The sequence below is a fragment of the Coregonus clupeaformis genome, chromosome 16, assembly GCF_020615455.1.
Source record: "Coregonus clupeaformis isolate EN_2021a chromosome 16, ASM2061545v1, whole genome shotgun sequence".
Lineage (NCBI taxonomy): Eukaryota > Metazoa > Chordata > Actinopteri > Salmoniformes > Salmonidae > Coregonus > Coregonus clupeaformis.
This window is the reverse complement of record NC_059207.1, coordinates 32552678-32572656: the sequence shown is the minus strand read 5'-3', so window position 1 is coordinate 32572656 and position 19979 is coordinate 32552678. Positions and strand designations below refer to the sequence as shown.

General features: G+C 45.8%; 1 protein-coding gene across 6 annotated transcripts in view; it reads left to right on the top strand.

Moving 5' to 3' along the window:
• LOC121584877 (smoothelin-like) overlaps positions 1-19979 on the top strand; it is a 100198-nt gene that overhangs the window by 46154 nt on the left and 34065 nt on the right. For 4 of the 6 annotated variants that reach the window (XM_045225687.1, XM_041901071.2, XM_045225690.1 and 1 more), the window contains exons 6-8: positions 10718-10820; positions 13813-14678; positions 17240-17285. In XM_045225687.1, coding sequence (XP_045081622.1) covers positions 10718-10820; positions 13813-14678; positions 17240-17285 — 1015 coding nt within the window. Of the gene's footprint in view, positions 1-6187; positions 6277-10717; positions 10821-13812; positions 14679-17239; positions 17286-19979 lie in introns of those variants that run through there. The other 2 variants (XM_045225688.1, XM_045225689.1) reach the window with 2 other exon arrangements.

Sequence of the window (19979 nt, the reverse complement as noted above, 5' to 3'; positions counted from 1 at the left end):
TCATTTGCAAAAATAAGCCCAACACAGACTCATTTGCTGGTGTTGAGTATATGTTTGCAGAGAACAGTGACCATTTAGGTTTTGTGCTGCCACAATGAAGAATGCAGAAAACAACAACACCCAGGCATGTGACTCCGTCAGACACCGTCTGTCTCATGACTGTGTCTTCTCTTCACCATGTTCCAAACACATAAACTGACAGACAAGCAGACGTTCTTGCGCCAAAGTGGCTGCCACAACGCAAGGAATGAATTTTCATTCTTCATACCTCATTCATTTCTGGCTAAGTACACCCAGAGACGGAGAATTACATTTGCTCAGGCTCTGGTGTTTGGTATAGACAGTAAATCCTTGGTGATAAGAACACCCTGCGAGCCATGCCTGTCATTCTACACACTACTATTAACCTAGGCTGTCACTCTCCACACTCTCACTTCACACTGAAGGGAAATTATTATGTTTTGATTATGTGTGGCAACCACAGCATGGGCGTGTCTGTGCGTGCGTGCCTATCTGTCCATCTGTCTGTCGGCGATTGGAAGGGATGAGCGATGGTAGTCTCTCTCCCATTCTATGTTCCTCCCTCTCACCTCTCTTGCTTTCTCTCTCCACCTTTCAGACTTGAGGCTTTGCATGTCAAAGCACTTTACTCGTTTGGTTTGGAGAGGCCCCCTTGTGGTCAGTGAAGTGAACTACTGTATTCATATCCCTAATAGCTACAGTTAACTTCAAATTAAATAATGACATGTTTCCTGTGAAAGCATTGCAGATTGACTGATGAGCTTATGTGCTGATAATGCTGAAAGACATCTCTGTAAAACAACATAATAGTCTTTGAGAACTGCTTGCCTGGGGCCAGATGCTATCTTATCACTGTTGCTTGATCAGTTTGTCTGCACTCCCTGATGAATGCACTGTTTTCTAAAGACAGGATCTCTGTTGGGGAAACAAAGTAAATTCCTATTGTATGCCGTCATTCCTGTAGGAATTGGGTTGATGAAGGTGATGGGGGTTATATGCTCAGCCAGAATGATGTACCCACATGAAAAAATGCTACAGTTTACTATATAATACTACAGTACTTACTATAGAATTCTATAGCAAACTGTAGTGTACTCTAGAATACTATACTACAAACTGTAGTATCCCTCGATCATGTGTAGTACTTACTATAGAATGTTGTAGTATACTATAGAATACTATAGAAAATACTACAGTATTATCAGCAAAAAAAGCACTGTTGTAAATACTATAGTAATGTCCGCAAAAAAAACACTACAGTCCGCAAAAACAAATACTTTTTAAACTATAGTAGTGCTGAGTGATTAGTGCTTCTTTTAGGTTCTTTGGATTTTGGTTTGATTATTAAAAAATAATCATGGTTTTGATCAAATAAATTGACAATTGCACTATGCATTATGTGGGTTGAATGCTGTAACAACCCAGAATAAAACAATTAGGCTAATAAAAGTCCCATGATGACTGGCCATTACTGCTTATCACTTATTAACCATCATTTATTCACATTACTTTACTTTAATAAAATATTTCAGTTGTTTTGTATATTACATTTATTTTATGTGATGACTTTATTATTTCATTCAAAGTCATCATCTCATCTCTGCCTATGCTGTCTGACAAAATCACTATTTTGTAGTTCTTCAAAGTAAAAAAGGCATACTTGGATTATGGTCATTGTAGGTAATTACCATGGTTTCTGCGCTAAACTATTTAAAATATTGGCCTGTTGGAAACTACAACTCCCAACTACATCGCACAGTTCGGGCTTGATCTGATTTATCTCTAGAGAAACTGCGCATCGATCCCCCCCCCCCCCCAATGTAAATAGTCTTATGACTTGGGGGTAGAAGCTGTTAAGGAGCCTTTTGGACCTAGACTTGGCGCTCCGGTACCATTTGCCGTGCAGTCGCAGAGGGAACAGCCTATGACTTGGGTGACTGGAGTCTTTGACAATTCTTTGGGCCTTCCTCTGACACCGCCTAGTATATAGGTCCTGGATGGCAGGAAGCTTAGCCCCAGTGATGTACTGGGCCATACAAACTACCCTCTTTAGCGCCTTATGGTTGGATGCCAAGCAGTTGCTGTACCAGGCGGTGATGCAACCGGTCAGGATGCTCTCTGGTACAGCTGTAGAACTTTTTGAGGATCTGGGGACCCATGCCAAATCTTTTCAGTGTCTTGAGGGGGAAAAGGTGATGTCATGCCCTCTTCACGACTGTCTTGATGTGTTTGGACCATGATAGGTCCTTAGTGATGTGGACACCAAGGAACTTGAAACTCTCTACCCACTCCACTACAGCCCTGTCGATGTGAATGGGGGCGTGTTCGACCCTCCTTTTCCTGTAGTCCACGATCATTCCTTTGTCTTGCTCACATTGAGGGAGAGGTTGTTGTCCTGGCACCACACTGCCAGGTCTCTGACCTCCTCCCTATAGGCTGTCTCATCGTTATCGGTAATCAGGCCTACCACTGTTGTGCTTGGCCACGCGGTCATGGGTGAACAGGGAGTACAGGAGGAGCCTAAGCACGCACCCCTGAGGGGCCCCCGTGTTGAGGAACAGCGAGGCAGATGTATTGTTGCCTACACTTACCACCTGGGGGCGGCCCGTCAGGAAGTCCAGGATCCAGTTGCAGAGGGAGGTGTTAAGTCCCAGGGTCCTTAGCTTAGTGATGAGCTTTGTTGGCACTATGGTGTTGAACGCTGTGCTGTAGTCAATGAACAGCATTCTCACATAGGTGTTTTGTCCAGGTGGGAAAGGGCAGTGTGGAGTGCGATTGAGATTGCGTCATCTGTGGATCTGTTGGGGCGGTATGCGAATTGGAGTCTGTCTTGAGTCAGTCTGCTCTGTCTGTAATGGGGCTGTGGCCAACAACAACAGCAGCAACTGGCAGCAGGGCTCCTTCCACACATCACAGGAGCGGGTCTCTTTGAGCCGCGCTCAATTGTCCCCTGGCAGATGGAGACCCCAGATAATGGTCTATAGTTCACACACACATACATACATACGTGTGTGTGTGTGTGTGTGTGTGTGTGTGTGTGTGTGTGTGTGTGTATATATATATATACTACCGTTCAAGTTTGGGGTCACTTAGAAATGTCCTTGTTTTTTTCATTAAAATAACATCAAATTGATCAGAAATACAGTGTAGACATTGTTAATGTTGTAAATGGCTATTGTAGCTGGAAACGATTAAAGGCTCAAAATGCCCAGAAACAAATAACTTTCTTCTAAAGCTCGTCAGTCTATTCTTGTTCTGAGAAATGAAGGCTATTCCATGCGAGAAAAGCCATATCTCAGACTGGCTAATAAAAAGAAAAGATTAAGATGGGCAGTCTGAGATATTGCTTTTTCTTAGCATCCCAGAGTCGCCTCTTCACTGTTGACGTTGAGACTGGTGTTTTGCGGGTACTATTTAATGAAGCTGCTGGTTGAGGACCTGTGAGGCGCCTGTTTCTCAAACTAGACACTCTAATGTATTTGTCCTCTCGCTCAGTTGTGCACCGGGGCCACCCACTCCTCTTTCTATTCTGGTTAGAGCCAGTTTGCGCTGTTCTGTGAAGGGAGTAGTACACAGCGTTGTACGAGATCTTCAGTTTCTTGGCAATTTCTCGCATGGAATAGCCTTCATTTCTCAGAACAAGAATAGACTGACGAGTTTCAGAAGAAAGTTATTTGTTTCTGGTCATTTTGAGCCTGTAATCGAACCCACAATTGCTGATGCTCCAGATACTCAACTAGTCTCAAGAAGGCTAGTTTTATTTCTTCTTTAATCAGCACAACAGTTTTCAGCTGTGCTAACATAATTGCAAAAGGGTTTTCTAATAATCAATTAGCCTTTTAAAATTATAAACTTGGATTAGCAAACACAACGTGCCATTGGAACACAGGACTGATGGTTGCTGATAATGGGCCTCTGTACGCCTATGTAGATATTCCATAAAAAATCAGCAGTTTCCAGCTACAATAGCCATTTACAACATTAACAATGTCTACACTGGGGCCTCCCAGGTGGCGCAGTGGTCTAAGGCACTGCATTGCAGTGCTAGCTGTGCCACTAGAGATCCTGGTTCGAGTCCAGGCTCTGTCGCAACCGGCCGCGACCAGGAGACCCATGGGGCGACGCATCATTTTCGTCCAGGGTAGGGGAGGGTTTGGCCGGCAGGGATGTTCTTGTCCCATCGCGCACTAGCGACTCCTGTGGCGGGCCGGGCGCAGTGCACGCTGACTCGGTCGCCAGGTGTACGGTGTTTCCTCCGACACATTGGTGCGGCTGGCTTCCGGGTTAAGTGGGCACTGTGTCAAGAAACAATGCGGCTCGGTTGGGTTGTGTTTCGGAGGACGCACGACTCTCGACCTTCGCCTTTCCCGTGTCCGTATGGGAGTTGCAGCGATGGGACAAAACTGTAACTACCAATTAGATACCACGAAAAAGGGAGTAAAATACAACAACAAAAAAATTTCTACACTGTATTTCTGATCAATTTGATGTTATTTTAATGGACAAAATAATTTATTTTCTTTCGAAAACAAGGACATTTCTAAGTGACCCCAAACTTTTGAACGGTAGTGTATGTATGTATGTATATGTATATATATATATATACAGTTGAAGTCGGAAGTTTACATACACTTAGGTTGGAGTCATTAAAACTTGTTTTTCAACCACTCCACAAATGTCTTGTTAACAAACTATAGTTTTGGCAAGTCGGTTAGGACATCTACTTTGCGCATGACACAAGTAATTTTTCCAACAATTGTTTAGACAGATTATTTCACTTATAATTCACTGTATCTCAATTCCAGTGGGTCAGAAGTTTACATACACTAAGTTGATTGTGCCTTTAAACAGCTTGGAAAATTCCAGGAAATGATGTCATGGCTTTAGAAGCTTCTGATAGGCTAATTGACATCATTTGAGTCAATTGGAGGTGTACCTGTGGATTCATTTCAAGGCCTACCTTCAAACTCAGTGCCTCTTTGCTTGACATCATGGGAAAATCAAAAGAAATCAGCCAAGACCTCAGAAAAAAATGGTAGACCTCCACAAGTCTGGTTCATCCTTGGGAGCAATTTCCAAACGCCTGAAGGTACCACGTTCATCTGTACAAACAATAGTATGCAAGTATAAACACCATGGGACCACGCAGCCGTCATACCGCTCAGGAAGGAGACGCGTGCTGTCTCCTAGAGATTAACGTACTTTGGTGCGAAAAATGCAAATCAATCCCAGAACAACAGCAAAGGACCTTGTGAAGATGCTGGAGGAAATAGGTACAAAAGTATCTATATCCACAGTAAAACGAGTCCTATATCGACATAACCTGAAAGGCCGCTCAGAAAGGAAGAAGCCACTGCTCCAAAACCGCCATAAAAAAGCCAGACTACGGTTTGCAACTGCACATGGGGACAAAGATCGTACTTTTGGTCTGGTCTGGTCTGATGAAACAAAAATAGAACTGTTTGGCCATAATGACCATTGTTATGTTTGGAGGAAAAAGGGGGTAACTTGCAAGCCGAAGAACACCATTCCAACCGTGAAGCACGGGAGTGGCAGCATCATGCTGTGGGGGTGCTTTGCTGCAGGAGGGACTGGTGCACTTCACAAAATAGATTGCATCATGAGGAAGGAAAATGATGTGGATATATTGAAGCAACATCTCAAGACATCAGTCAGGAAGTTAAAGCTTGGTCGCAAATGGGTCTTCCAAATGGACAATGACCCCAAGCATACTTCCAACGTGGCAAAATGGCTTAAGGACAACAAAGTAAAGGTATTGGAGTGGCCATCACAAAGCCCTGACCCCAATCCTATAGAAAATGTGTGGGCAGAACTGTAAAAGCGTGTGCGAGCAAGGAGGCCTACAAACCTGACTCAGTTACACCAGCTCTGTCAGGAGGAATAGCTAAATTCTGACTATTGTGAGGAAGTGTTACTGGCTATGTTGTTGCTACGGTGGCCCAAGGGGGACAAACAACCATGCCATTTTTCAATGTATGCGGACGTCTTAAGGATCGCGATATAGAGAGGAAGGAGAGAGGGAGGGAGAAGGAGGCTTAGAAGGAGCCCTGTGGAGACAGATGGGGAGGGAGGGGAAGTGGAGGGAGTGGCCTGTTGGTGGGTGTGTAGGAGTGTGTGTGGTGACTGAGGGAGTGGAGAGGTAGAGGACGTCCTCCCTACTAGAGTGAGCGCAGAGAGAGAGAGAGAGAGAGAGAGCGAGAGAGGACAGACAGGCAGCAGAGCCAGGGGAAGAAGGTAAATGACACATTCTAGTTCTTCCACTCTCACGGACCTAGTTGTCCTCTTTGAATACCTGTCCTTTTTTCAGACTTTTTTCTTCCTTATCAAATTCCATCTATTTCTCTTTACACAATTCATCCATGTTTCTTCTTGTTTCTCATTGCGCTGAGACCTGAGGACCTACCTTTTTGATAATTGGGCAGTCATTTAGAACTTCTATCAATTGGTTTCAGAAATCCATAGTTAATAGCATACAGGTGTGTAATTGTTGTACATTGTGCAACTTTACAAATGGTTATGTGTCAGATCTGTCTTCGTGGCCAGGTGTGTGTTGTATGGAGCAGGTGAGGTAGACCAGACTGGGGGCAGAGACAGTGTTTGTTCACTAATCTGATATGATCATAAACCTGTAACAAACTGAGATGAGCAGTTTATGATGACAGGTATAATGGGAAGAAAGATCTGCTGTAGTGAGAGGATGGAAGATGGAGAAAGGGAAAAGAAACCGTCACGAAAGGGAGATGGATGGCAAAAATTGAGAGTTGGATGGAGAGAGGGAGAAACGGCTTTAACTGGACTTTGAATGATGTGTGGGTAATTGAAAAACGGGAATGAGGCTTATGGGTGAATTCTCTGTGGGTTGTCTCTTGTCCAGGTTGTGTGTGTGTGATGCAGAAATGATTGATTTCTACTTCAGTCCTGCTAATGTATTTCACTTACTGGAGGTCGGCCGAGTGTATGTGGTTCCTCAGGCTTTGCCATTCAGTCATGGAAAAGGACCCTGTCAGACTTCCCTCAGACAGCCATGGAGAGGAGAGCCTGACCTCATCACATTCTGACCTCATCTGCACAATAATGGATTCTGCTTCCATGGAAAATGTGTCCATTCTAACCCAGGTAGCTGCAGTAATCCCTGGTTTAGTTGAGCTGCCTCTTCTCTGCTCTACTCTGGGTGGTGCAGTAATCCGTAGTAGTCTGATTTTGCTCCGTGCTTGTCGGCTCTGCTTCATTGTTGTTTCTGTGGCTCTGAGGGTTCAGAGGAGTCCAGATGGCCCACACCTTGGCTGTGATCAGGCCAGAGGACAGTTGGCATTTTTGTGTGTTTTTGGGCCAGCGCTTTCACAATTACAACCCTGACAGACACAAACAGCCTCCTGAACCCGTATGGTGAGGCCACGAGCCACACATGAGAGGAGCCCAGCTCAGACTCTGAGGCCTAAGAGCTGATGAGGCCAGGGCGCTGGAGTGGGACTGCCTCTGCCTTGGTTCCACTCTGTCAGGTCTGCACTGTCAGCCTGGGCCAGAGACCAGAGGCCAGTAATGACAGCGTGGGATTGGCAACAGGTCCTGGGATGGGATTATCTGGGGTGTATTCATTAGTTGCAGACCATTGCAAAATGTTTGGTCTGTTGCTAAATGTTTTGCAACGGAAACCATTTACCGTTTGCTAACAGAAGCAAACAGATTTAAAATGGAACGAAACGGGGAGGGACGTACCTGTTTTTGTCCAATAGAAACTCAAAAAGTGTTCTGTTTGGTGTAAACTGTTTCCTTTGCAAAACGTTTTGCAACAGACCAAACATTTTGCAAAGATCTGCGACTAATGAATACACCCCTGCTCTCTCTTTTTCTCTCTCATACACCACTATACATTTTTTTCCTTCTTTCTGTCTCTGTGAGAAGTATGTTCCCTGTGGTATATGGGGAGCTGTGAAATGATCACTGTCTGGGTGTCTGTCTCCTGGTCGTGGCAGCTGAGGGGAGGGGTAGATGAGAGGAAAGGGGGGGGTTATTTCCAGCTCAAACGTCATTATCTCTCCTCCGCTTCTTTGAATGAAGAACCTTCCTCAGGGAGAGAATATTTTAAAGCAACTTCTCTCATTCTTCTACAGTTTCTCTCTATGTTATTTTCTCTGGATTAGCTATTCAGGTTTGGGGTGATTTCTATTTTATTTATTTAGCTAAAGTCACAGTCTGGTCCTGGCTCGTCAGACAGGCTAACGAGTGATTAAGCTCTCTCCTTTTCCCTCCCTCCCTCCCTCAGGTGTGTTTGTGTGGTACCAGGCTTTGTGTTTGTTCACTCTCTCACCTGACACTCTCTCACCTCCCTCTGATCACAGCCTGATTTGATTTACTCTATTCACAAGGTGATTTTTAACCTCCTCAAACTTCTGACACCTTTATCAGCCCCAGGATAACACACATTAAGCAAATGTGCCATGTTTGTGTGTCCCAGATTTGAAGAGTTTAAAGATGGTGGTGGATTTGAATCAAATATGCTCCAGGCCTGTGTCTTGTAATTCACGTGTGTCCCTCCATAACCACCACCACCTCTGTGTGTGTGCTTCGTTACACTAGGTAGACATGTATTAGTAGTGGCACTCTGCTGTAATTCTGGCACAAACATTATGTAGTTTCAGGGCAGAGTATTTCTCATGACACCCGTTTATAGACCAGTGAACCAGACACAGCTCTGGTTTTACTATTCCTGGATGCATTATGCCAAATACCTTATGGTTATAAAGAAATTACTTACTGTGAAGTTATTTCTAAATAAGCGTGTGTAGAAAGCCCATAAAACCACCCAATCCTTTTCCACACAATACCAGAGATGCACTTTAGTGGAGAGGTTTGGGGTGAACTGGAGGGAGAGTGTGTGCATGTGTAGGAGGGAAAGTGTGTGGTCGTGTGTAGGAGGGAAAGTGTGTGGTCGTGTGTAGGAGGGAAAGTGTGTGGTCGTGTGTAGGAGGGAGAGTGTGTTAGGAGGGAGAGGTGTGGTGTGTAGGAGGGAGAGTGTGTGGTCGGGTGTGTAGGAGGGAGAGTGTGTGGTCGTGTGTAGGAGGGAGAGTGTGGTAGTGTGTAGGAGGGAGAGTGTGTGGTCATGTGTAGGAGGGAAAGTGTGGTCGTGTGTAGGAGGGAGAGTGTGTGGTAGTGTATAGGAGGGAGAGTGTGTGGTCGTGTGTAGGAGGGAGAGTGTGTGGTCGTGTGTAGGAGGGAGAGTGTGTGGTCGTGTGTAGGAGGGAGAGTGTGTGGTAGTGTGTAGGAGGGAGAGTTTGTGGTCGTGTGTAGGAGGGAAAGTGTGTGGTAGTGTATAGGAGGGAGAGTGTGTGGTTATGTGTAGGAGGGAGAGTGTGTGGTCGTGTGTAGGAGGGAGAGTGTGTGGTAGTGTGTAGGAAGGAGAGTGTGTGGTAGTGTGTAGGAGGGAGAGTGTGTGGTAGTGTGTAGGAGGGAGAGTGTGTGGTAGTGTGTAGGAGGGACAGTGTGTGGTAGTGTGTAGGAGGGAAAGTGTCTGGTAGTGTGTAGGAGGGAAAGTGTGTGGTAGTGTGTAGGAGGGAGAGTGTGTGGTAGTGTGTAGGAGGGAGAGTGTGTGGTAGTGTGTAGGAGGGAGAGTGTGTGGTAGTGTGTAGGAGGGAAAGTGTGTGGTAGTGTGTAGGAGGGAAAGTGTATGGTCGTGTGTAGGAGGGATAGTGTGTGGTCGTGTGTAGGAGGAAAAGTGTCTGGTCGTGTGTAGGAGGGAAAGTGTGTGGTTGTGTGTAGGAGGGAGAGTGTGTGGTCGTGTGTAGGAGGAAAAGTGTCTGGTCGTGTGTGCGTCCGTGCGTGTGTGTATGTGTTGGCCTGTTTCTACAGCTGCTCCTCCTGGAGAGTCTCTCAAGGTCAGGCAGCAGGGGCCTACAGCAGTGGCAGCCTCTACATCTCTCCCTTTCTCTCTCCCTCTGTCTCGACCTCCCATTTCCTCTCCATATGCCAAAACGCTGTGCTCTCTATTCTACAGTCTCCCTCCTACTGTGTCTTTCCTCTATCATGGCAGATTATGAATGAGACCCCGTGTGTTCCTCCTGTCTGGGCTGGCTGTACTGAGGACCAGACGTTACTAACACAGCAGCCCAAGGTGGAGGAGTGAGGGGTCAGAGCGGTCAGGCAGATGCTAACCCAACCCAGCACACTTCATGTCATGTCCATACAGCTGGGTCACTAACTCCCTTGGTGTAGAATCCAGCTTCAAAGTATTATGGGATGGTTGGTTGATTTACCTGCCTGGCTCTCAGGGTGTGTTGTGCTGTGTCTCTCCCAGGGTGAGCAGGGACAGGGTGGAGGCAGCCAACAACTGTCTTATCATCTCAGCCGTAGGCAGGGCCTCATCATGGCCTCTCTCTTTGAGGAGCGTTTGACCCTGACATCACACACAACACTGTTCTGATTGCCCCATACAGACTGAGGACTTTGTGCACCTGATGGTTCTACTTATCTTCTGATCAGACCACTGAGAGGGATGGGATGGGTGGGGTTCAGCTCAATGGTGTAGCTGGGCTGGGGCTGACTGACTGACTGTGTTCTATCTTTGTCATACTGCATGTGAGAAGAACTGAATGCCCTCGTCTCAACTCCATTGTCTTTGCATTGATGCGAAAAATTGAAAAGCACAGAGTGTCTCTGATTTACTGTGTTGTTTCTGCAGGACACAGAGAGCGAGAGCCTTGGCGAGCGAGAGAGAATCAAGTCACAGATCCGGGAGCTGCGCAGCCACCAGACGCAGCAGGGCAGAGAGCTGCAGAGGACAGGTGAGCAATGTCAAAGACCATCTGAATGAGTGGTTGACTGTTCCTTTCCCCTAAGCCAGTCCATAGGTCCAACACACACACACGCACACACACACACACACGCACACACACACACACACACACACACACAGGCACACTCAGACACACAGTTTATTTGCTTCCTGCCATTTAAATCTCTGTTTTATATATGGCATGCTTTTATGATCATGTTTGCATTAGCTTAAGGGTCAAGTTTGGATAGGCAATTATACTTAAACATAACATTGATTCAAATATTGCCGGTATTTCCACACATATGCACTTAGATGCAATTTCCTCTGGCCTGCTAGTGAAAATAGCCAGCCAATAGAGCCATTCTGCTGTAGGGGAGGGGAGGGAAGGGGAGGGGAGTGGAGCTGAGGCGGTCGGTCACATTGGTTTAGATTTTGTTTAGCTCCTCCTCTTTATTTTCAGGTTAGAGGCACCACAGTCATGGGACTAACACTCTGGTTTTGGGTGTGAGTCATTTCATTAACCACTGTTAACAAACACAGTGAATGCTTTACTATAGGTGTGCTATCTTCATCCATGACCTTTTGACTTGTACACCCACTCCCAAAGTGATTTAATTCAAATGTTTAAATGAGAAAGGACCGGTAAAGGGCTAGAGTGAAAGAGCAAGATATAGGAGAGAAGAATAGCTGAAAGAAGCATGCAGTAGAATAGAGAATTTGTTTACGGCCATACAGATTTGAATGCCTGAATCTAAAGTGAGTAAGTATTTGTTGAACAAATATACCCGCCTCTAATATGTTTTTGTTGTTGTTGCTGAAAGGTCAGTCTTTTTCTTATCGGGGCATCCACCTCAATGTTGTCCTGAACCTGGCTGCTTCCCTGGCTGGGTCCTTTGATCATAATTAAATCATGGTGTGTATCCCAAATAGCACCCTATTGCATATATTGTGTACTACTTTTGACTAGAGCCATATGAGGCTATGAGAATAGGGTGCCATTTGGGACGCACCCCGTGTGGTCTGGCCTGCCCTTGGACCTCAGCACCCCACTCATCAGCCAGCGTCTGGTAGTAGTGGGGTTATGAGACGGAACAGGAATATCACCTGTTCAAGGAGGAACCCACAGCCTAGTGATACCTCTGCTATTTAAAGCACATACCAGAACTAGAACAGAATCCTTTCTTGACATGGACCAGAAGCTCCCTGCTCTGCCCTCGCCCTGCAATTTGGTCCGGGGTGAAATCAGGGCTAGCAGCCGGCAGGAGCAGACCTCCACAGAGCAGAGGGATTGAGGGTAGGAGCTGTTTGAAATGGACGCCGATACACAAAGACACAGGAAGTTAGTGGCTGGGAACAGACAGGATAGGGTGGGGTGGGTTTGGCCAGGGGCAAGGGGGGTGAGATGTCCTTTTAACAGAGAAGGAGAGAAGTGGCTAGAAAGAGAGGACTAAACTTTGAAGATTAGGGGTGTACTATGGCACACTGGCTGCCACACACACACACACACACACACACACACCACTCTCTCCCTTTTCACACACACCTCTCTCTCCCTTTTCACACACACACACCTCTCTCCCTTTTCATACACACACACTCTCATGCTTAAATATACAGCTGCATGTCTTGCACACGTATACATGCTCACAGTCCACAGTGTTGGTGACAAGGCTGTGATTTAGGAAATTACCCGTTTGAGAGACAGAGCACATTCCACTGAGCCACTTTGAGTGACAGGGAGCCAGACTCCTCAAATTTGAACTTGACACTGAAAAGACCGCTTTTGTTGTTGTTGCTATTTAGTTTTTTGTGTTCGTTAAGAAGGGTTAGGGGAGGGGGGGCTCTCTGCATTATTCACTAGTGTGGTTATTTAAAACCATCCTCTCATTATCCAAGAGTAGTAGGGGTTTTCCCAGAAACCCTCACAACAGGGCACAATGGACTGGACACAATGATGTACAAACATCATCCCTTTAACTATAGTTATCTTTTAATTGGAGTTGACTGGGGCCTTCATTAGATCACGTGGTCTATTTTATAGGGCCTCGTGTGAGAAAGGCAGCCATGTTGTGATTTTCGAAGTGAATGCATATAATACACAGTCTATAACTATTTCATCAACTAATCAAGTGAACTTCATCCTGCCCCTGGCTCTGAGAGGCCTTCAGAGGGACTTGAAAAGGCTGCTGAGGCTGTGGCTGTCTTAAACCAGAATGGTGCTTTCCCACACTGATTTGGTTTGTAAATGACAGACCTGCACGCTTTGTGAACTCTGTTTGAATAGGACACATAACTAGGGTATGCAGAGATGTGTTATCATACAATGATGTGTCTCTCCCTGTACAGCCCCCAGAGTTAGGCACTGAGCAGTGAGCACCACAGGGTGAGGGGTAGATTGAGAGAGGGAGAGAGAGAGACGGGGCGAGAGACTCTGGCTCTAGGAGGGGGAGGATGTGGGCATTGCAGCGTTGTTTGGAGTGTGGTTTCCTGATGAGAGGAGGAGGAATGAAGGAGGTTGGATACGGACCGGGGGAGGGGAAGTACTTGTCCTAGTCTCTATTTCACCCCCACTTCCCCCTACACTTCCTACTGCTCGGTTACCACCTACTGTTATGGCGCTTTCTCTCTCACATACACATACACACACACACACGTAGACATCTGGTCCAGGAATTGAGTCAGGCCTGAAGGAAATGCCTACAATCCCTTATGTCTCCACGTGACCCCTCTCGTTTCCCCAGTGACGCTCACACGTCTCTCCCTCTGTGCTCTTGGGGATTTGGCGTCTGCAGAAACCTTTCATATCCATCAGCAGTCCACAAGTTCTCCAGCAACCAACCGCTCACGTGACCCCACATTCCATATTTTTTATGTTCGGTCAGAGAATTGTACAGAGCAGAGTTGTATTTCCATGGTGTTCCTCTGCACTATACTAGATATAATCATGGGTATGTTCCACTGTGTTCCACTCACTGTATTGTGGTGGTTGTGTTCCGTAGGCTCCAACTCAGGCATGGTTCTGGTTCTGGACCCCCTGGTGAGGGAGGAGGTCTCGGGGCCTCTGCTGACCCGCCCAAAGATCTGGGACCCTGTGACATCATCAGAGCTGGACGTGGTCCTGTCCCACAGCCAGCGCTCTGACTCGACAGCCTCGGACCGCAGCCAGGCCTCCAGGCCCCGTCTGGACTCTGGAGCCTCAGAGAAGAGCCTAGGTCTGGGCTCAGCCTTCCGGACCAGGGTGGACTCAGGAGCGTCAGAAAAGAGCCTAGGTCTGGGCTCAGCCTTCCGGACCAGGGTGGACTCAGGAGCGTCAGAAAAGAGCCTGGGTCTGGGCTCAGCCTTCCGGACCAGGGTGGACTCAGGAGCGTCAGAAAAGAGCCTGGGTCTGGGCTCAGCCTTCAGGACCAAGGTGGACTCGGGAGCATCAGACAGAAGCCAGTGTTCAGTCCACAGAGGCAGATTGGACTCTGGGGCTTCCGAGTCCCGCATCAGACCGAGACTGGACTCTGGCACGTCAGACTCCAGCGTGGGACCACCAGCCCCTTTAGGCTCTGAGACCTCTGACAGCGCGGGGCTGCTGTCACGGAAACGGCTGGACTCTGGGACGTCTGACCTGAGCGTGAGTGTGTCTTCTGTGGGACGGGGCCGAGTGGAGGAGCCAGAGGTGACCATGAGTAGCTCCTCCTCCAGCACAGACTCAGAGGCTGAGAGCACCAACCACCTTTCAGCCCAACCCCGCCTAGACCGCTCCTCTACCAACCGTGATCAGCCTGATCGGGCCGTCCTATCCAGAAAAGCCTCAGGCTCCCACAGTGGCCTGCTCAATGGCAGTTCCAAGGGGAGAGGAGACATCCAGGAACAGAAGGTACAGTCTTGTTTAATCTTCCTGGGTGATGCTTGCTGGTATGATCTGCTGTGTCTTGAGGTAGAACATTAGAATATGTAGGTTATCACACCACTAGATGGGGATGTTGAGCAATGATAATGAGGCTACAATGTTCGCGCACTCTCCTAGTGTCCCTCTCCTGCACCTCTCTGATTCAGAGGGGTTGTGTTAAATGCGGAAGACACATTTCAGTTGAATGCATTCAGGTGTGTGACTGACTAGGTATCCCGTTTCCCTTCTCTTTCCCTCCATCCCTCCCTCTATTTTGAAACACTAGTTCTCGGCACCTTTGTCACGGCAGCAGCTACAGTGGGGGAAAAAAGTATTTAGTCAGCCACCAATTGTGCAAGTTCTCCCACTTAAAAAGATGAGAGAGGCCTGTAATTTTCATCATAGGTACACGTCAACTATGACAGACAAAATGAGGGGAAAAAATCCAGAAAATCACATTGTAGGATTTTTAATGAATTTATTTGCAAATTATGGTGGGAAATAAGTATTTGGTCAATAACAAAAGTTTCTCAATACTTTGTTATATACCCTTTGTTGGCAATGACACAGGTCAAACGTTTTCTGTAAGTCTTCACAAGGTTTTCACACACTGTTGCTGGTATTTTGGCACATTCCTCCATGCAGATCTCCTCTAGAGCAGTGATGTTTTGGGACTGTCGCTGGGCAACACAGACTTTCAACTCCCTCCAAAGCTTTTCTATGGGGTTGAGATCTGGAGACTGGCTAGGCCACTCCAGGACCTTGAAATGCTTCTTACGAAGCCACTCCTTCGTTGCCCGGGCGGTGTGTTTGGGATCATTGTCATGCTGAAAGACCCAGCCACGTTTCATCTTCAATGCCCTTGCTGATGGAAGGAGGTTTTCACTAAAAATCTCACGATACATGGCCCCATTCATTCTTTCCTTTACACGGATCAGTCGTCCTGGTCCCTTTGCAGAAAAACAGCCCCAAAGCATGATGTTTCCACCCCCATGCTTCACAGTAGGTATGGTGTTCTTTGGATGCAACTCAGCATTCTTTGTCCTCCAAACACGACGAGTTGAGTTTTTACCAAAAAGTTATATTTTGGTTTCATCTGACATTCTCCCAATCCTCTTCTGGATCATCCAAATGCACTCTAGCAAACTTCAGACAGGCCTGGACATGTACTGGCTTAAGCAGGGGGACACGTCTGGCACTGCAGGATTTGAGTCCCTGGCGGCGTAGTGTGTTACTGATGGTAGGCTTTGTTACTTTGGTCCCAGCTCTCTGCAGGTCATTCACTAGGTCCCCCGTGTGGTTCTGGGATTTTTGCTCACCGTTCTTGTGATCATTTTGACCCCACGGGGTGAGATCTTGCGTGGAGCCCCAGATCGAGGGAGATTATCAGTGGTCTTGTATGTCTTCCATTTCCTAATAATTGCTCCCACAGTTGATTTCTTCAAACCAAGCTGCTTACCTATTGCAGATTCAGTCTTCCCAGCCTGGTGCAGGTCTACAATTTTGTTTCTGGTGTCCTTTGACAGCTCTTTGGTCTTGGCCATAGTGGAGTTTGGAGTGTGACTGTTTGAGGTTGTGGACAGGTGTCTTTTATACTGATAACAAGTTCAAACAGGTGCCATTTATACAGGTAACGAGTGGAGGACAGAGGAGCCTCTTAAAGAAGAAGTTACAGGTCTGTGAGAGCCAGAAATCTTGCTTGTTTGTAGGTGACCAAATACTTATTTTCCGCCATAATTTGCAAATAAATTCATAAAAAATCCTACAATGTGATTTTCTGGAATTTTTTTTCTCAATTTGTCTGTCATAGTTGACATGTACCTATGATGAAAATTACAGGCCTCTCTCATCTTTTTAAGTGGGAGAACTTGCACAATTGGTGGCTGAATAAATACTTTTTTCCCCCACTGTATAAACATCTCATCTTTCTCTGTATGTCTTTTAATAGCTTTGTTAAACTATGGTTAATTGGCTACACAAATAAACTCAGCACCTCAGAGCCGTGCCCAAGTCCTTTGTTGTGCACAGCTGGTTCTGGTTCCCCTCAGATCTCTGTCTCCCTCACCTGCTGTCAGAGGGAGAGCCGCTGGGGCTGGCCAGCAACAGCCAAACACACAGGCAGTAGAATATTGTTTGCTCAACGCCCTCATCAGGGACTTGGTCACCATGACACCACGTCGTCATCCTTATCGGGAGTGTTTACCCAACACAGGCTACAGGCTCTTTTATAGAGCCCTGCAATATAATATGCTTGTGTTCCGTATGTTTACATTACACTGGAGGTTCAGGCACATCGTGGCCCCATGGCCCCTTGATCAGCCAAAAAAAGAACAGAGACACAAACTTGTCTCCCTCGCTCTAAACACTGTTACATAATGCAAACACTACCCTGGTCACCTGTATGTGTGTTCACGTGGATGTCACCGTGACAAGTCTGATCCTCCCTGCCCCAAGTGCCTTGCCATCCCATTGATCTGCACTATTGCCCTGTGATGCTTTACTGTGTTCCATTTTATTCTAAACTATTTCTCTGTCTCTCTCATTTTCAGGTCAGAGATACTTTATTCACTACTCTCAGCAAAGCAAAGGATGCAGGTGAGCATGTTTACAGATACAAACCTTATCTTTGTGTGTGTGTACAGTGCCTTTAGAAAGTATTCATACCCCTTGACTTAATTGACAATTTGTTGTTACAACCTGAATTCAAAATGGATTAATAGATGTTATGGTCATCCATCTACACACAATAACCCCTAATGACAAAATGAAAACATGTTTTTAGAAATATTTGCTTATTAAAAATGAAATACAGAAATATCTCATTTACATAAGTATTCACACCCCTTTGCTATGACGCATCCAATTTCCTTTGATCATCCTTGAGATGTCACTACAACTTGATTGGAGTCCACCTGTGGCCAATTCAATTGTTTGGACATGATTTAGAAAGAAAACACCTGTCTCTATAATGGCCCACTGTTGACAGTGCATGTCAGAGCAGAAACTATACCATGAAGTCCAAGGAACTGTCTGTAGATCTCAGAGATAGAATTGTGATGAGGCATATATCTGGGGAAGGGTATAAATCAATTTCTAGAGTGTTGAAAGTTTCCAAGAGCACAGTGGTGTCTGTCATTGGAAAATGGAAAAGATATGGAGCTACCAGACTCTGCCTAGAGCTGGCCATCCGACCAAACTGAGCAACCGGGCAAGAAGGACCTTGGTCAGTGAGGTGACCAAGAACCCAATGACCACTGTTGGAGTCAGTTTCTATATTTCTTTGGTTATGCAAATATTTGTTTATTATACAACGGGTGGGTCTAATCCTGAATGCTGATTGGTTAAAACCGCATTCCAGCCGGGGTCTATTCCACAAGTTACCACCAGCTAAATCTATGACGTTAAAATGCCTATTTACTCTGTTCGATCTGACTGCGCAATCCACTGTCTCGTCAGCCCAGCCAGGCAATTTATTAACTTGATCTCAACTATAAAAAGCATTTAGACATTCTCACATTTCTTTTAGACTAACATTTAGTTTTCAACAGCGGAGATTTGTATAAACCTTGCTGTCTGTCCCTTCGACATTTGCAACATTGTTTCAATATTCTAATTTGATCTCCAGCTGTCGCATAGTAGTAATAAACGTGTCGGGATGAGACAGACAGGCAGCTTTTCTCAGCCAGTGGAAATCATGAATCTGCATCATTTTTATGGATATATACAAATAAATATCAATAGAAAACAGGTTAAATGAAACAAAGTGCAGCTAGTTTGCAGTCTTTCCATCTTCAGTTTGATGTGATTGTGTTAGCTGTGCTGTTGGGTAGCTCCTCTGAACAACAGTGTCCTGAGGAGAGAGCACATTTTCTATGCCAGATGAAATCACGCCTCATTAGCTCATTGTTATGGATGTATCCAAATAAATGTCACTAGAAAACGGCTTATGCAAATGCAGCTACTTTGTTGTTATTCTGGCTGCACTGTTTGACGTGACTGTAAGTTATCCGTAGTTGGCTAGCTAGCGAGGGATAAGAACGTTGCCAGCCAGTATGGCAATAGAACATTTAGAATGAACGGTTGGGTCGCGTCCATAGATACAGAACAAAAAGACTGAACGACTGGGTTGCCTCTCTGGCAACCGAACCGATAGAACGAATGACTAGCCGGCTTGGTTAGCAACCCTAGATTTGTGTCAGGACTGTATCTTGTGGAAGGATGAAATAGTATGAATAAATTCATTAAAATAACATTTTTAATGAAAATATGTAAATCATTATTTGAATATGTTGGAAACCCGTTGTATAAAAGTGATAATGGCCCCGTGTAGCTCAGTTGGTAGAGCATGGCGCTTGCAACGCCAGGGTTGTGGGTTCGTTCCCCACAGGGGGCTAGTATGAAAGTATGTATGCACTCACTAACTGTAAGTCGCTCTGGATAAGAGCGTCTGCTAAATGACTAAAATCTAAAAATGTTTTTAAAATAATGCCCTCGAAGCTGGTGTTTGGAGGATATATACCTTCATACGATGCCACCTTTCCAAGAAGTCAGTTCGTAAAATTTCTTCCCTGCTAGAGCTGCCCTGGTCAACTGTAAGTGCTGTTATTATGAAGTGGAAACGTCTAGGAGCAACAATGACTCAGCCGCGAAGTGGTAGGCCACACAAGCTCACAGAATGGGACCGGCAAGTGCTGAAGCACGTAGCGCATAAAAATTGTTTGTCCTCGGTTGCAACACTCACTACCAGGTTCCAAACTGCTCATCGGGATCTTCATGAAATGGGTTTCCGTGGCCAAGCAGCCGCAAACAAGCCTAAGATCACCATGCGCAATGCCAAGCGTCGGCTAGAGCAGTGGTTCCCAACCTGGGGCTAGAGTTCACAGGGGGGGCGCGTGATCTAATTTGCTTTGAGGTCAAACATGCATAAAATGTTCCACTATAATTTAATTGTAAAATTAATACATTGTAAAATGTTATTAAAAATCATATGCTTGCAATGCCAAGGCCAATCTAAACAATAGTAATAATAATGGCAGAGAAACTTAAAAGCGGTAATTCCCCGAAAATTTTTTTTGCACGTCAATGACCCGCGCTCAAACAGTTTCAGCTATCAGCTCGTTTTTCCTGCAGTCAGAGCATCACTATTTTATGAATAAAACAACATGTCTAAGAAACATAAAAGTGCTGATGACTCATCATCAAAAAAGAAAGTAAGGCTATATCTCGAGAGTTATCTTAACTTCGGTTTTATTGAAGGACTCGGCCAGAATGTGTCATTTGTGGCGAGAA